Raw genomic sequence first — 16,256 nt, 5'->3', positions numbered from 1 at the left:
TGCTTGTAACTTATTTGATATATTTTCTCCCATTGTGTGAAACTGACTTTGAGATATTTTTGGTCATAAATCTTTGTTTCTTTTCTCTTTCTTCTTCTTGTCCTACTACAACCAGGTTTCCTCCACATGCAAGACTGGGTCATTTATTTTGCCCTAGGGCCCCGTTATTCCTTCCTGCCCACACATGAATTAAACTTGAAACTTAAATTAAAAACAACTTCCTGGTTGCCTAACAACTGGTACTGGAGAAGAAATACATCGGCATGCAAACCCTGAGTGAAACACTTTTTGTATGGATTAAACAAACAAGATTTCATTTTTGATTTTGTTACCTTCAAACAGAACTGGGCTCGCTGTTTCTCCCGGTTTCCAGTCTTCATGCTAAGCTAAGCTAACCGGCTGCTGGTTGTAGCTACATATTTAACATATAGACATGAGAGTGGTATCAGTCTCATCAATTAAACCCTCTACGAAGTGTATTTTCATTGTTTATTAAGCACAGGCCCTTCCCCATTGGCTCAAATGAACAACTGTCCTGGCTGTTCAGCGACCTTTTTTTTTCTTTTATTTTGAAGTTAAGACGCCCAGATTCCGGGAGAGACCTGGCTACCTGCGGGGAGCTTGATGAGTCTGGACCTCAACACAACTCAACCGACGACCGGGAATGTTGCCAAATGTCGGCTGTTTTCACGCGATCAGGGCGAAAGTAAAAAGTACTACATTCAAAGTACTTAAAGAATCAGAGGTCAAATCTTAATTTACAGAAAAATGGCTAGTTAGATAGTTTTAACTGCTTTATATACAGTTAGCTAGTTTAACTGCTTTATATACAATTAGCTAGTTTAACTACTTTATATACAGTTAGCTAGTTTAACTACTTTATATACAATTAGCTAGTTTAACTACTTTATATACAATTAGCTAGTTTAACTTCTTTATATACAATTAGCTAGTTTAACTACTTTATATACAATTAGCTAGTTCAACTTCTTTATATACAGTTAGCTAGTTTAACTTCTTTATATACAATTAGCTAGTTTAACTACTTTATATACAATTAGCTAGTTCAACTACTCTATATACAATTAGCTAGTTCAACTACTCTATATACAATTAGCTAGTTTAACTGCTTTTTATACAATTAGCTAGTTCAACTTCTTTATATACAATTAGCTAGTTTAACTGCTTTATATACAGTGAGCTAGTTTAACTGCTTTATATACAGTGAGCTAGTTTAACTACTTTATATACAGTGAGCTAGTTTATTCCAGTGGTGCCCAGCTAGGGGTCAGGCCCCTCCTAAGGGTCGCTGGTTTAATCTTTAATGATGTGTATTTTATAAGCTTTTATTAGCTCATGTCTATTATTCTTTGTTCAGTATTTTTATACTGTGTTATTGCTACCTTTACTTAAGTAAAACGTCTTAATATTTCTTACACTAGTGCTTGCATGGTAGCTCGCTGCAAATGGTGTTTAGGTGTGCGTGCATGCGTACACACACACCGTGCTAGCAGCTATTCTTTTTAATGCCCTTATCTTGAGATCACGAATTTATTATTTTGTTATCTCAGGAAAACTAGCTTTGTTATTTTAAAATATGGAAATTAAAAAAATAATTGCAAGCACAGCCGTTTTCAGTCACTGTACAGATGCTTTGTATGTAAAACCCTAATTCATCACTAGTAACTAAAGCTGTCAGATAAAAGTAAAAAGTACAATATTTTTCTCTGAGATGTAGTGGAGTATAAGTATAAAGTAGCATAAAATAGAAAAACTCAAGTAAAGTACAAGAACCTCAAAATTGTACTTTACAAGTACAAAATCGTACTCAAGTACAGAACTTGAGTAAATAACGCCAAAAGATGGCACTAATGTCCCACTGAGGACAAGAGACTGCCGTAAAACCTCAAAGAAGAAGACTTCACTTCCTGTGTTGCGCAGAAGCGACGTGAGCCAACTATGGCGGCGGCGGCGGAGAAGTCAACGAAAGAGCGGCTGCTGTCTGTGCTGGATGATTTGGAGGTTTTATCCCGGTAAGGTTAAAAGTCCCGCAGTTGTTTCCTGCTGCTGTGTTTTATTCGCTGCTGCTGTTTCATCGTGAAGCGTTTTCTCGGCTGCTCACACTGAGAGTCAGCAGCGGTGCTTCACTCCCAGCTAACGTTAGCCTTTATCTGCCTCTGCGTGTGTTCTTCTTCCAGGGAGCTCATAGAGATGTTGGCTCTGTCCAGGAGCCAGAAGCTGCCCCAGCCAGGAGAGGACACCCAGGTAACAACACACACACTCCGAGAAACAAACCAGCGGAAGTAAACTGGCCACACACAGAACACTGACTGTCAGGACCGAGTCAGCCCGAGTCAGCCCGAGTCAGCAGCCTGTTTGTACATTCCGAGCTGGTTGTGGGTACTGTATGTGTGCTGCTCGACTTGTAATTTACAGTTTATTGTATAGTTGAACTGATATGTTTTATAATTTGATTGCTCTTAATTACACTTTATATACTATTACTGACTTGTTTTTGGGGGGTCAGTAGAGGCTCATCTCATCTGTCACAGTCAGAGAGATGCTAGACTTTCTGTCAAAAGAAAGGTTTGTCTAAACGCAAATGAAAAGTAATTAAAGTAATAAAATACTTAATTTGAAAACCTGGGTGGTTTTTCAGGTTCATGTTGAGTTATTTTATCACACACTTTCCATCATGGCTTCCGTTGTGTCACTTCAAATACTCAGAGGGAGCATTGGAACCATAATGAGACTGGGATAATGAAACGTACTGGGACTGGTAATGGGGTGTGCTATTTGGTCATTCCCTTTGTGTGTGATTATCCAAATAAAGCATATAAAGTGTCTGTGTGTGGTCCTCAGATCCTGGAGCTGCTGGTGCAGAGGGACAGGGAGTTCCAGGAGCTGATGGAGGTGGCTCAGCAGCAGGGGAAGGTGCACCAGGAGATGCAGCTGCTGGAGAAGGAGGTGGAGAAGAGAGACAGCGATATCCAGCAGCTCCAGAAACAGCTGAAGGAGGCTGAACACATCCTGGTGGGTGTTTTTGTTTCTCCCATCTATAAAATTCCCTTTAGATAGATTCAAGCAATGCTGACAAACATTGCACTACTTTGATATTAATCACAGTGAACATTTACCTGTCTTTACCTTTTTGTTAAAGTTGTGTTTTTCTGTGAAAAAGGAGAGATCTCCATAATGGTGCATTCAGGGACAGTCCAACATCTGAGAAGTAATAGAGAGGGTCGATGTATTTTAGAAAATCAAATCCAGAAAGCAGATGTTAGGTTAACATTTTCCCCGGGGGGCTGGACGTGAGCAACATCTACAGGCCAAGTAAAGTAAACTGCACCATCTGAAAATACAATTCTCCATTAGCTGCCATGTATGCAATAATAAGCTCACAGGACAAGTGAAGACCCTCAACATACAGTAGCGGCTCTCTGTAAGGACCTGAGAACCAGAGCCTCTGCTTGAAGTGACTTCTAACACTTCTTGTTGGAAAGTTACAGAGCTCAGTTAAAAGACACAGAACAACCACAAACATTGACTCCTCAGTAGTTTCACTCAGATCATTGCAGGTTCTTCTGTTGATCTAAATGGGGTCCTTCTTCTTTCTTTAAGGCGACGGCTGTTTACCAGGCGAAAGAGAAACTCAAATCCATTGACAAAGCCAGGAAAGGTGAGCTAACACACCTGTCTGACTCTCTCTCTGATGGTTTCGTGTCTGGTGGCTTGTCCATGATCTGAAGTTGTTGACTTGTTCTCTGCAGGAAGCATCTCTTCAGAGGAAATCATCAAGTATGCTCACAGAATCAGTGCCAGTAACGCCGTGTGTGCTCCCCTCAACTGGGTACCAGGTAGGAACCAGAGTCCCTGCAGCTCCTGCTGGTTCTCCTGTTTTACTTCACTGTTAACACAAATGTTGTTCTCAGGTGATCCGCGCAGACCCTACCCTACTGACCTGGAAATGCGCAGTGGGATGCTGGGTCACATGGCCAACCTGCCGACCAATGGCGTGAACGGACATCTGCCAGGCGACGCTCTGGCTGCTGGGAGGTTGCCAGGTAAAATAACCAGGAATCAATCCTTTCAACCTACATTTAGAAACAGATCTACCTTAAAGACTTTTCTCTTTGAGACATTACTGAGAGTGTCTACAGTCACACCATGACGAGCTTCTTCAGCTAACTCTCCTCCTCCTTTTTTAATTCATGATTTGTGCAAAGCCAAATTTAAGACCTAACTGAGAGTAGATTTGTGAATTCACAGAATACCCTCCGTCTCTCCTCTGTTTTTTCTTTCAGACGTCCTGACACCTCACTACCCCTGGCAGTCCTCAGACGTCTCAGTGGGGATGCTGCCTCCTCACCACGGCAACGACTTCGGCCTGGAGCCGCCGGGTCACAACAAAGAGAACGAGGACGACGTGGAGGCCATGTCGACTGATTCCTCCAGCAGCAGCAGTGACTCCGACTGAAAGACAGACTGTGTGTGCGTGTGTGTGTGTGTGTGTGTGTGTGTGTGTGTGTGTGTGTGTGTGTGTGTGTGTGTGTGTGTGTGTGTGTGTGTGTGTGTGTGAGGTCACCACTGAGCAACACCTTTTTAGTCATTTACAATGTAGCAAGACTCACACATGTGGAAGCACATGGAAGGACAAAAATGTTGTTAGTTAATTAAAAGACCATTCTGTTGTTTTTCCATTTACTCCTGGTCATAGTCTGCATGATCGTCCTAAAGTAAAACGATTAATATGGCGGCTCCACTCCATCATTACACCATCATTTATCATCATTATGTCAGCAGCGGTCTTTAGTTCCCTGCTATCTTTTAATTTGTTTGGTTTTCGTATTGGTCCTTGTAAAGACAGCTACGTCTCTGGTTTAACCCGTCTTGGCTGGACTGCTGACAACAGCATTCTCTGTGAATCTCGTCTGACTGAGGATTGTTTCAGTACAACAGTTGTTTCTGTGTGCAACAGACTCTGTGTGGTGGGTCTTGGTGAGCAGAAGGACCACGGTGGCCTAGCAGTTAAAGGTTTGACGACATTATAGTTATCATAATGAAATGGGTCAGTCGTTTTTAGCCTGCCTCTTTCCACAGTGATAATCTGGATCATACTTTGAGGGTTTAATCTGCTGTCTGTGGCTTTAGTTCAGAGCAGTCAGAGGAAACAGTGTTTCTACTGCAGACACGTTTCAGACATGTGGGCCAGTTCTTGGTCAGGGCTCCAGCTATTTTTTAAGGAATAATTTGATATTTTGGGAAATATGCTACTTCACTTTCTTGCTTGAGTTAGATGAGAAGATGGATACCTCTCTCACAGACATGACAGTTATCAATCTTCTTATCTAACTCTCGGCTAGAATGTGAATATGTGTATTTCCCAAAATGTCAAACTATTCCTCCTAACAGCCTGTATTTGCGCCAGTTTAAGAACTGAAGTTTAAACAAACCGCTGTGGCTTATGTACAGTTTATAAAAACTGTATGCAAATAACAAATTAAACAAAAGTGAAAACTAACAAAGATGAACTCCCTCTCTAGCCTTCTGCATGATAAGAGATATAATTGTTAATATCCTTCTAAGAAACAGGAGCTTAAAGACAAAGCAAACCCAACATGTGACTTCTCCTGCTCGTTGGTGACTTCATGTCTCATCTGTGTCCCCTGTAGTGTGAGTGGTCATGTAACAATATGGACAAATGCTGTTAATTTACCTCTGTGTAAATAAGCTTGTACATACTCAGCCTTGTAAATAAATACTTTTTGATTAGAAAGCGTGTGTGTGGTCATCAGGTTGTATTGCTTGTTTGCTTTAGAAAGCCCTGAATGGTGTCAAACAGGCTTGTGAAGGTAAATTTAATGACAGGCAGATGCAGTCTGAGAGCATAACATCCATTTTAAGTGTTCAGCAGTAAGTCAAGATGAAGATGTGAAGATCACTTCCTTGTATAACACCTTGCATCAGTTTGACAGTGTTTAAGTTACCACTGGAGGTCAAAGTGTTTGAGTTTTAGTAGCACTCTGGTAATTGTTATATGCAGCTTTTCTCTGGCCCTGAAGCCCTGGGGGAAAAATAACAGTAAAACCTATTCTGCTCCTACAAATATGAGTTCAGTCAGTTTAGTTAGATTAAACTCTAATACTTTCCCGTTATTATACAGAAATTATTGTATTTATTTAGGTTAAAGGCCAGAGTGACGCTATATTTACACTGTGTCAAGGCCATGACACTGCTGCCTTCACAAACACTTTGTTAACCTCCATTGTTGATGATTGTCATATGTCGGTGTTGTGTATTTTGGTTAAAAAGCAAAAGCAAATACATGCTAACCTTTATTTTATGGTTTAGTTTATGTTTTAGTTCTAAAATCATGTGACGTCACTTCGCACTTCAGCTAAAGTAAATATTTCCCAGCCGTGTTTACCGGGCTATCTTGAGCGTTCATTTTGAAATGGTTGTATACTTTCCAACAGCATTTGAAAGCGGCAGTGTAGGAGCCGAGTTTGATGTTCACTACGCCTGCGCGGTAATTACTCCGCTCTAGAGGGAGACATGGCGGCGTCCCTGATCTGCGGCCGTTTGACGGCTAGCCTGAGAAATTCAGGGGCCAGAAACACTATCAGCTCTGCTTCCAAGGTGAGTGTGTATGTGTCCACATTGACGCGAAGGTCTCCAGCTTTCGGAGCAGGTGTCCGTAGTGGCGCTGCACCTTCCCGGACCACTACGATTTCCCCAAAACTGACAGGGTCAAATTTGACATTAGCACATCTCCATTGAATTTCCGTTGTTTTTGCTAACATGCTAACTAGCGCGGTTCTAGCGTTAGCGTGGCTGGCTGTCACTGCCGCTGAGATGAAGTGACCCAGCAAAAACATCAGCTATCATACACACCCCTAATCCTTTTGGCCTCGTCTTGTTCTGTCACACCTGTGTGTTGATTTTAAACAGTGTTTTTTGAGGTGAATGTGCGCAGTGAACACGGAGAGTTGTAGCTCGGTGACCTCCACCGGCAGCTGCTAGCTAGCCCACAGCGCAGGAGAGCTGCAGAGCTCTGCGCCATCGCATCTGTCCCGCTGTGTCTTCATGGAAAGTTATCTGGACAAATCCGCTCAGCCTCAGTGAGCACAAACAAGGACTTTCACTGCAGAGAAAGGCTGTCAACACAGCAGGGATACACCCAGGACAGCGCACGAAAACCAGGGACGAGATCGACAAACATGGTGTCCCACTGGGTGGCTCCGGCATTCAGAACAGGTGTTAACTAGCTAGTCATTATTTTACTTTACTTAAGTACCAGCAGGTCTCACAGCTATCTGACGGACGGTTGTAATGTCTAAGTGAAGCTACTGTATTATCAGCAAAATATACTTAAAATAAAAGTACCCCTATTCAGACAAAATGATAGTATTGTTATATTTTATACAACTAAGTATCATGATGCATTTACATGTAATCAGCATTTTGATGTTGAGCTGATTCTAGCTGTTGTATATAATGTTGTTGTATATAATGTCAGGTTGTTTCATTTATTGTATGATGATGCATCACATTTTCTATGATCATTATACTTATTTTAAATCTAAAAAGTAGCTAGCAGCTATAGCTGTCAGACAAATGTGATGGAGTAGAAAGTGCAAGATTTGCTTCTCTAGAAGAGTAGAAATATAAACTAGCATACAATTTAAATATTCAAGTAAAGTGCAAGTACCTCAGAATGGTATTTGAAGTTACTTTCCACCACTGGTTTCTTGTGTGTAAATGTCTTCTGTTAGTATTAATAACCCTCATTAAAATATGTAGAAGAAAGGAGACTTTCTTCCTCAGCAGTCTGACAGAAATCACCCACTTACACTGTTACACTACGCAGGAGTTTCACGTAGTGATGAAATGGAAGCATTTTCATATGATAAACAAATGTTTACCACTCTTGTTTTAGGGAATGCTTAATTTCATATAATCTCATAGGTCTGTATGAGCTCCAGTAAATCAGATAAAAACAACAGTTTTTCCATCACATGGGCTTATTATTGTGTAACAGGTGGAGAAATGACAGATGATATATTACATAGTTGGGTTAAAAGTTGTAAAAGCTTTCAGACCAACAAATTAAACTCAGCAGGTCCAGCGAGCGTTTGTGACAAATGCAAATAATATTAATAACAACTAACTAGCTAGTTGTAAGCTAGTTAACACTGTAGGTAATTTTGTGCCAAAGATCATCTTTTTAATCAAATATCTGTGGTGGATGTGATGTTGCCAGGTCACATGACCACCTCCTAAATGTGGACGATCGTGTTCCCAGCGTTCCCAGCTTACAGCAGGCTGTGGGGACTGATCAGGACGGAGACTGTTGACTTGTGTTTACTACAGCCAGCAGTAGCAACTTGAAATAACAGGAACAAACCAATAACTGTGTATTATAAACGCTGTACACATGCATTGGTGTTATAGATGGAAGCGTAGGTCCACATTCAGCTTTTCAGAATCAATGATTAGATTTGAAAAACAATTTCCTTAACAAGTCCCCAGTTCCCCATCTGCCCTCGATCTAATTTAGTCCTGACGAGATGTCTGAGCAGCTACACTGAAAAGAGTGCAAACAGCTGTGAGTTGGAGCTAAAAAGGGAGCCAAAAGTGTCTTTTTGAATCCGACACCATGTAGAAATTCCTGCTGTTTTGATCATAGTGTGAGGTGGTGCAGCAGGTCCGCAGTCTGACGTGTCAACAGTGATGCAGCAGTCAGTATAAACCTTCACCAGCATTACTGACTTCTGTAGTTTTCCCAGATTGTGATATTTTCCTGTTGATCCGTCAGATGTCCAGCTGACCCCGTTTGAGTTGAGCTGTGTTGAGAAACACTTTAAAGCACCGTCTTGGTTTCATATCCTTAATCAAGTTCCCACAGTTGCTTGTGTTACCCTGCTGACTGTAAAGACTCTGTTTGTTTTTCTGTGTGTGTTTAATGTGAAACCACTTGTTGCTCTCTGCTGGTTAGCTGTTTTACAGACACCATGCTGCTCCTCCGCCTGTTCAGGGTGTCTTCATGACAGATATTTGAATTCTGATAATCATATTCCAGATAAAGATTTTCAATCCAGATTTATGTCTTTTTCATCGTCATTTGAAAATGTCTTTAAAGTTAAAATCCTTTTCGTGAAATCAAATGTTTTGATACCATTTATGGTTGCCATTCTCTCAGCACCAGCCACTCACTGTATTTACATTCAGTCATCACCTGCCTGTGTAGTAGTTTTCATTGTTAGTGGTGGAGTCCGCCATTTCTGAGTCAAATAGCCTTCACAGGAGGGACAGACAAGAAATGATGTAGCGTTACTATAACTTCACCAGTTAATCTAATGATTGCTCGCTGTAGTATTAAACTGCACTAACCACCAATGTCGCCACATCAACCAGATCTGAAATCTTCAAGATAATAACATAAATATTTGTACATGATAAAGAGAAAACATGCAGTGAAGGACAACAGGATTTGATTTGTAAGTTTTTCCACCTCAGCAGGTCAGTTACACTTCGGTTAGAAGTTGAGTATTTCTGTAAAAATATGGTAGAAAGTTCTTGTAACAAAACATTTTCCCTCCATGAAGTAACTGGTCTGAACCCAGGTCACCCTCCTCACTCCTCCTCTGCTTGCTCCTCCTGTTCCTCCAGGTTCTTGGGGGTTCTTCAGGTCTGTTTGGAGGTCATGTGTCCCAGATGCAGCAGCAGCAGCAGAGGAACCTCTCCCTACACGAGTACATGAGCATCGGGCTGCTGAAAGAGGCCGGCATCTCGGTGCCAGACGGCATGGTGGCCAGCTCCTCAGAGGAGGCCTACTCTGTGGCCAAGCAGATTGGTAAGCTGCACTGAGCCTGGAGGAATCAAACCTCATCAGAATCAAACATATTTACCTCCACAGATGATCAAACTAAAGGTTCAGAAACGTAGATGGAGCAGGAACCCAAAGCATCACGTTTTTAGTTGGTAGTTTCACAGGCAGCCGAACAGGGACTTTAATAAAGAAGATAACAAGAAATCTAAGCAGACATTTGATGCTAAGTTGTGCTTGACTCGCTGTTACGAACACGTTTCAGTAGCTACCACTGACGTATTGACACTGTTCACTTCTCTTGCTACCACAGTTGCCTCTCCTGACATCTCGTGACCTTTTCTGTGGGGGTTTTAAATAGCTGAAGATTGTTCAGTGTGGGGACACACTAATACTCAGTCAGTCTAAACATAGCCTCCTCCTGCTTCACTGGGATCAGTTCACCCTCCACTTACATAATTCAGCATAGTAAGAAGTTGCACCAACAACTAACACATGTAACACAAGTAACACAAGTGGCAGCTTGAACTGAAATGGAGAGACTGAAGGAACTTGTCCCAAATGCTAAATGACAAACTATTTGTCTCATGTTACAAAAAGAGGGTTATTCAGCAGCTCCGCTCTGAGACCAGGGTGACGTCTTCAGGTTGCCTGTTTTGTTCGACCAACTGTCCATAAGCCAAAGATGTTCAGTTTATAATGATGTAAAACAGCAGAAAATGCTCACATAATAATTATTCATCTTAAAATATGAACGAATGATCAGAATCAGAACAAATAATTGTCAGTTTATTTTCTGTCAATGTGTCGCCTGATGTTACGCGGCCGTTTGGGATGCAGTGCTGTGAGACGAGAGACATGAGTCCCTTTTGCTTTGACAGTATTACCCTTAAAATCAGTGTCTTATTGATGAACTGTGTGTGTGTGTCAGGCTCAAAGGACCTGGTGGTGAAAGCTCAGGTGCTGGCTGGTGGCAGAGGAAAGGGGACATTCGAGGGCGGACTGAAGGGAGGAGTGAGGATCGTCTACTCGTGAGTAATCCAGCGTGCAGCTAGCTCGCTGTGTTGCAGCAGCAGCTTCATGTTTGACTTCTCAGATGTGTGTTTTTAAGGTATTAACGTTATTTACAGTCGTCACAAATGATCACTGAACCAGGTGATTTTTACTTTGCTCTGCAAACTGATTTATCAACATGGATTAAAACACAAGTTTATAAAACACAGCTATGTAATATAATATATATTTTATTCATGATATCATGTGACATGAGCTTATTATTGTGTAACAAGCTGATTATTCCACAGTTAACGGGACTGTAAGTAACCAGAACGTCCACTCAGTCAACTTATTCTGTTCTGATATCATATTGTTACACACACATAATAAAACACAAACAGTAAGATGAGCAGCTGATCCCAGAGCTGTGCAGGAGAACTGATCTAATAATCAGCTCTGTCAATAAATGATAATAGTAATAATAATAATTGCCTCAGAGAGCTTTCTAATCTGTACAGCATGTGACGCCCTCCTTAAATCAGTGCAGAAAAACTCCCAAAAACCAAACTTTTTATGGGGAAAAAAGTCTGAAACATCAGTAAACTGTTGTTTCCTGAGCTTCACTGTTGCAGAGCTGCGGAGCTGCGGAGCTGCAGGCGTCAGTAGACTGTTGCATTAGTTTGAATTGGCACAGCTGATTGTCTGAAATTGTAAAATGCCACCTACTTGCCAAATGTCACCAGTGTGGCAGAAACTATTACCAGCTGCTCTTTAGTAGCCGCTGCTCAGATGGCCGGATGGATTTGACTTATTAGATGGAGGCAGTATACTTGACGTGTCCTCTTCCTCCTCTTCCTCTCCAGGCCAGAGGAGGCCCGGGACATTTCATCCCAGATGATTGGTCGAAAGCTGTACACCAAGCAGACCGGGGAGGCGGGGCGTATCTGCAACCAGGTGTTCATCTGCGAGCGCAGGTACCCACGCAGAGAGTACTACTTCGCCATCACCATGGAGAGGTCCTACCAGGTGTGGGAACACACACACACACACACACACACATAATATTGTAGTAGTTATATTGTAATATAATATAACTTTTTAAAATGTAAACCGCTAATGTGGGGAATATAATAAATATTATGGTGGTGATAATTCATCGACAGCGAGACGCCTGCTGTCTAAAGATATATGAATAATAAGAAATGGCTGCTGCAGCGTCTCTTGCTCTAATTGCTCTATTAATGCACCAAAGCATGCAGAAGGCAGAATACAAATAAACTCTCAGTAATTAAATGCACACAAGTCAATAAAAAAGTCATCATGCTCAGATTTCTGCTGGTTGTGCTGAATTACACCACTAGATGGCAGCACAGTACTGAAGCTGATGATGATGGTGATTTTCTGTTCTACATTGATCTGTTGTATTACGTTGAATACACATTAACTAGTGTTGTAGAGACGGTCAGGGTCGGATCATTCATTCAGATGAATACAGAATGGGAACTGTGGAAACGTTGTTTTAACTAGTTGACTTTGTGGAAACCTGCATCTTGTTTCTCGAGCAATCTGCACGTGACATTAGAATATTGTTTTTTATAAGTTAATTAAGTTAAAACATAATTCACATACTGAGCTTCTTGTTACCAGATTTTACATCTCAGCCCACGTCTCATCCCAAAGCTGAACATCCGAAGGCTAAAAGTTACTCCTACCTGAGGAACTAGGAGAACTTGCTTTGGTCAAAGAGTCATTCACACACATTTAGTGCTGAAAGGAGCTCCTGAGTCTGTGAGAAGTGAGAGGTAGTCCACAAACAGAAGAGAAAGACACTGGTCATCTGGCAACCAATCACTGTAGACATAATGAGTTTATTCATGAAACATGATTTCATCTGTAACGTCAGTCCTTGTTTTAGCTCAGGTTCAGGAGGTGTGAAGAGGAAACCCTTTGCTAAGAACAGGCTATATATATATATATATATATATATATATTGAGGTAGAGCGAGAGAGATCATTATCATACATTATCTATGCCATTGCCATAGAGAAAAATAGATAATGACGGAGCTCATCAGAGATCTGTCTCCTCACTGTTAATCTTCACTCCTGCAGCAGAGAAAAGACAAAAGCAGCTTTTCTCAGGTGGGAGTCTGGAACGCTGTGAAAGTGTGTGAAAGTCCTCTTTAGATCCTCAGACGTGAAGACTTGTGGTCACCACTGATTTTAAGATGCAGTTGATAATCACTTGAGTTACGTTACTAACAGAAATACCAAAAATCGTCTCGTTCCACCTCCTTAAATTTTCTGTGTTTTATTTGATAGTGAACATTTTGGGGTTTTAGTCAATTTAATACGATATCTTGAGTTTCAGGAAACTGGGATTTTATAGAGAAAACAATGCATTGATTAATTGATAATAAAAATGGTAGTTAATTACAGCCCTGAAGATAAGTGGAGGTTTATATAAGATCACTCTGGGGCTGGACTCATCTCTCTTATGACATTAAACCTTGAAGAACAAAATGTCTGTCTGTTTAAATAGTTCAGACCAGAATCTGAAACTCAAACGAGGAAATGAAACTTTGACAGATTGTCTAATTGAGATAGTGCAGAAGCTCGGAGTGTTAAAGTCCCCTCCCCCTTGTGTCCGCAGGGCCCCGTGCTGATTGGCAGCTCGCAGGGGGGCGTGAACATCGAAGACGTTGCAGCAGAAAATCCAGACGCCATTGTGAAGGAGCCCATCGACATTGTGGAGGGCATTAAGATGGAGCAGGCCGTCAAGGTACAATCAATCGTAGATGGAACGAGTCACAAAACAGACTGGAGATGTTCCAACTGTGTGGTGGAGGAAGAGGAGGAAGAGGAGAGAGGGAGGCTGTGGGTGTTCACGCTGCCTAAATCAGAGGCTGTATTTTAAAACTACTTTCTTAACAAGACACGGGTCCAATCAGCAGACTTCGTTCCTCCCACCTGGGGTTTGTTTTTAGGTCCTGGAGACAGAGATTTGGTATCAGGCTTCATGTTTTGGTGCCCGATGAAACCACATTTCCTTCCAACTCGCAGACTCTGACAAAGTTATGATCAACCTCCAGGCCTCATTGAAAGCAGCCGGTGTTTTCTGATAGTCTGCAGTTTGTGTTTTTGATTCTCCAGTCTGATTATTGTCATTAACAACACTCAAATCTTTATCCATTACTGTCAGAAATATAGCCTTGTTAGGGAGTTTGTGTTCTGAGATTGTTTTATTCACAAAGAAGAAGTTTGTGTGAGATTTTTTCTCAAAACAAATAATGTCCTTTGGACAAACTTTAGTTTGGTTCCAACTCCTCCTCTTTAGTTCCCGTATGAATGAACGAGCTGACGTAGTCGCGTGCAGCTCAGATGATGTTAACAGATGACATCAGACCGTCTTTAAAGCTGCACTAATGATGTTCTTAATATTGTCAAAGCGTCAGCTGAGTCCTCACCCCGCTCTGCAGCTCTGTTTCCTGTCTGTTCAGTCTTTGTATCAGACAAGCTGTGATGAAGCTACTGAACACGAGCGGCTGCTAAAGAGCCAGATGTAATGAGATACTGGACACCACTGTTTGCTAACATGCTAACTAATACAACCTTAAAAGGCACTAATATATCCGAGTCATGTTGCGTTTCATTTGTTGACCAGAGTTACCAGTGAACATCACTTCCTGCTGTGCAGCGTCTTCTCACCTTTTACTGGTTCTCAGGTCTTGATTGGTGTTTTTCACACTGTATTACCGTGACTTTGACATTTGCTCAGTTTTTAATATGAACAGACATGTTTGTCTTTTCTGACGTCTGTACGTTTGGCTGTAGAAACACTCCTCGTCTGTCTTCGTTCTCTCTTAGGTCTCCTCGTCTTTGTTGTTGTCCTGTCTGCCCCCCGTCCCCTCTGAGAGTACAGTTTAGCAGCAGGCTCGAGGCTTCAGGCTGTGGAAGTTGAATATGTTGGTTGCCATAGTGAAAGCAGAGGCTCGATATATTTGACAGAGAGAAGAGGGCTGATTGCAGGCCTCTCCAAGTAGGTGGAGGTCCATTGATGTTCCTTCACTCCTTTGATTTGATTTGTTTCTGTCCACTGAGACCACGTTTGTTAAACTACATGACGTGCATTACCAGTATGTTCTAAACAGTCCATGCTACATTTTAATGCTAGTGAGCATTTACCAACCAGGGCCCTGTTTCCTGATGTAAATATCTTTGATAATGTTGTTATCATGATATTCATCAAACGACCACTATCGGAGCTGAACTGTAAAATTACTCCACAACTATCAGAAATGAGGAAATTACTTTTTCTCAATGTTGTAAAGACGAAAGGAGCCGGAGTGACGCATCAACATTAACCATCTGCAGGTCTCAGCGTGGAAACAACTGTACATCCCCTTTAATCCCACAGACTCAGAACAGGAACATTAAGTCTATCATGAAAGCTTAGATATAAAATACTGACAGATGTTGATGCTACATGGAAGTGTTCTGGAAAATGACACAAGCCATGGACTACTGTGTAAATATGTGGTTGATGTGTTGGAATAGTTTTTAGAGTTAGACAGAAGATTGATATCCGTCTCTCGTGTCTGTACGCTGAATATGAAGCTCTAACCATGCTAAGCTAAGCTAAGCTAGCCTGCTGCTGGCTCCGGCTACATCGAGGACCCTTTCAGACAGGGAGTGATCGCAGTAAAGGTTGTGAATCTTCAGACTGTGTGAAATGTTTTGTGTTTCTGCAGGTAGCGAAGAAGATGGGCTTCCCGCCGGCGCTGGTGAACGAGGCGGCGGAGAACATGATGAAACTGTACAATCTGTTCATCAAGTACGACGCCTCCATGGTCGAGATCAACCCCATGGTGGAGGACTCCTCTGGCATCGGTACACACACACACACACACACACACACACACACACGCACAGTCCACTGTTATTGTTTCAAATGTCAGGTGTCAGTTTGGACATGAAACTAGAGCTAAAACAATATGTCGATTCATTGATTAGTTAATGGATTTTGATAAAGTTTATTTACTTGTTCTGGTTCCACTGTCTCATTTTTGAAAACCTGCCTGTTTTCTTTGTCTTCTCTGATGTTAAACTGAACATCTGTTTTTTCTTTTAATTTGAAATATGTCAACTTGAGCTCTGGGAAGTTGTTGACGTATTTCACGATTTTCCAATCATTTTGTAGAGCAAACAATGAATTGATTGATCAAGAAAATAATGGACAGACCTATTGATTATTAAAATAATCCTACAAGGTCCCTGAGGACGTTGCAGTTATATGGTCTGTTCCAGGATAACCTGACGTAAAACTTTAAACTTGGATTTTTAGGATTTCGTCATGAGTCATTTGAGCTAAGCTTGGCCTGAAATCTTCTTCTGATCCTGAATCTCTGCTGTCTGTCACCAGTGATGTGCAT

General features: G+C 41.5%; 2 protein-coding genes across 2 annotated transcripts in view; both read left to right on the top strand.

Annotated features, from left to right (window-relative positions):
• The first annotated feature begins 1,959 nt into the window (after positions 1–1,959).
• Positions 1,960–4,477, top strand: med4 (mediator complex subunit 4). The gene is made up of 7 exons (XM_070915238.1): positions 1,960–2,033; positions 2,199–2,265; positions 2,863–3,033; positions 3,622–3,679; positions 3,771–3,857; positions 3,933–4,064; positions 4,305–4,477. The coding sequence occupies exons 1-7, from the start codon at positions 1,960–1,962 to the stop codon at positions 4,475–4,477; spliced, it is 762 nt and encodes a 253-aa protein (XP_070771339.1).
• Positions 4,478–6,528: 2,051 nt separating this feature from the next.
• The window catches only part of sucla2 (succinate-CoA ligase ADP-forming subunit beta), a 13,995-nt gene continuing 4,267 nt past the window's right edge, over positions 6,529–16,256 (top strand). Inside the window, exons 1-7 of the mRNA XM_070914427.1 lie at positions 6,529–6,639; positions 9,673–9,856; positions 10,761–10,860; positions 11,689–11,851; positions 13,478–13,606; positions 15,576–15,714; positions 16,247–16,256. The exon at positions 16,247–16,256 is cut by the window's right edge and continues 152 nt beyond it. Of these exons, the coding sequence (XP_070770528.1) occupies positions 6,556–6,639; positions 9,673–9,856; positions 10,761–10,860; positions 11,689–11,851; positions 13,478–13,606; positions 15,576–15,714; positions 16,247–16,256 (809 nt within the window). The 5' untranslated portion in view covers positions 6,529–6,555. The remainder of the gene's footprint in view (positions 6,640–9,672; positions 9,857–10,760; positions 10,861–11,688; positions 11,852–13,477; positions 13,607–15,575; positions 15,715–16,246) is intronic.

Source organism: Enoplosus armatus, chromosome 11, assembly GCF_043641665.1.
Source record: "Enoplosus armatus isolate fEnoArm2 chromosome 11, fEnoArm2.hap1, whole genome shotgun sequence".
Taxonomy (NCBI): Eukaryota; Metazoa; Chordata; class Actinopteri; order Centrarchiformes; family Enoplosidae; genus Enoplosus; species Enoplosus armatus.
The sequence above is the reverse complement of the archived record's forward strand: the minus strand, read 5'-3'. Positions and strand labels throughout refer to the sequence as shown.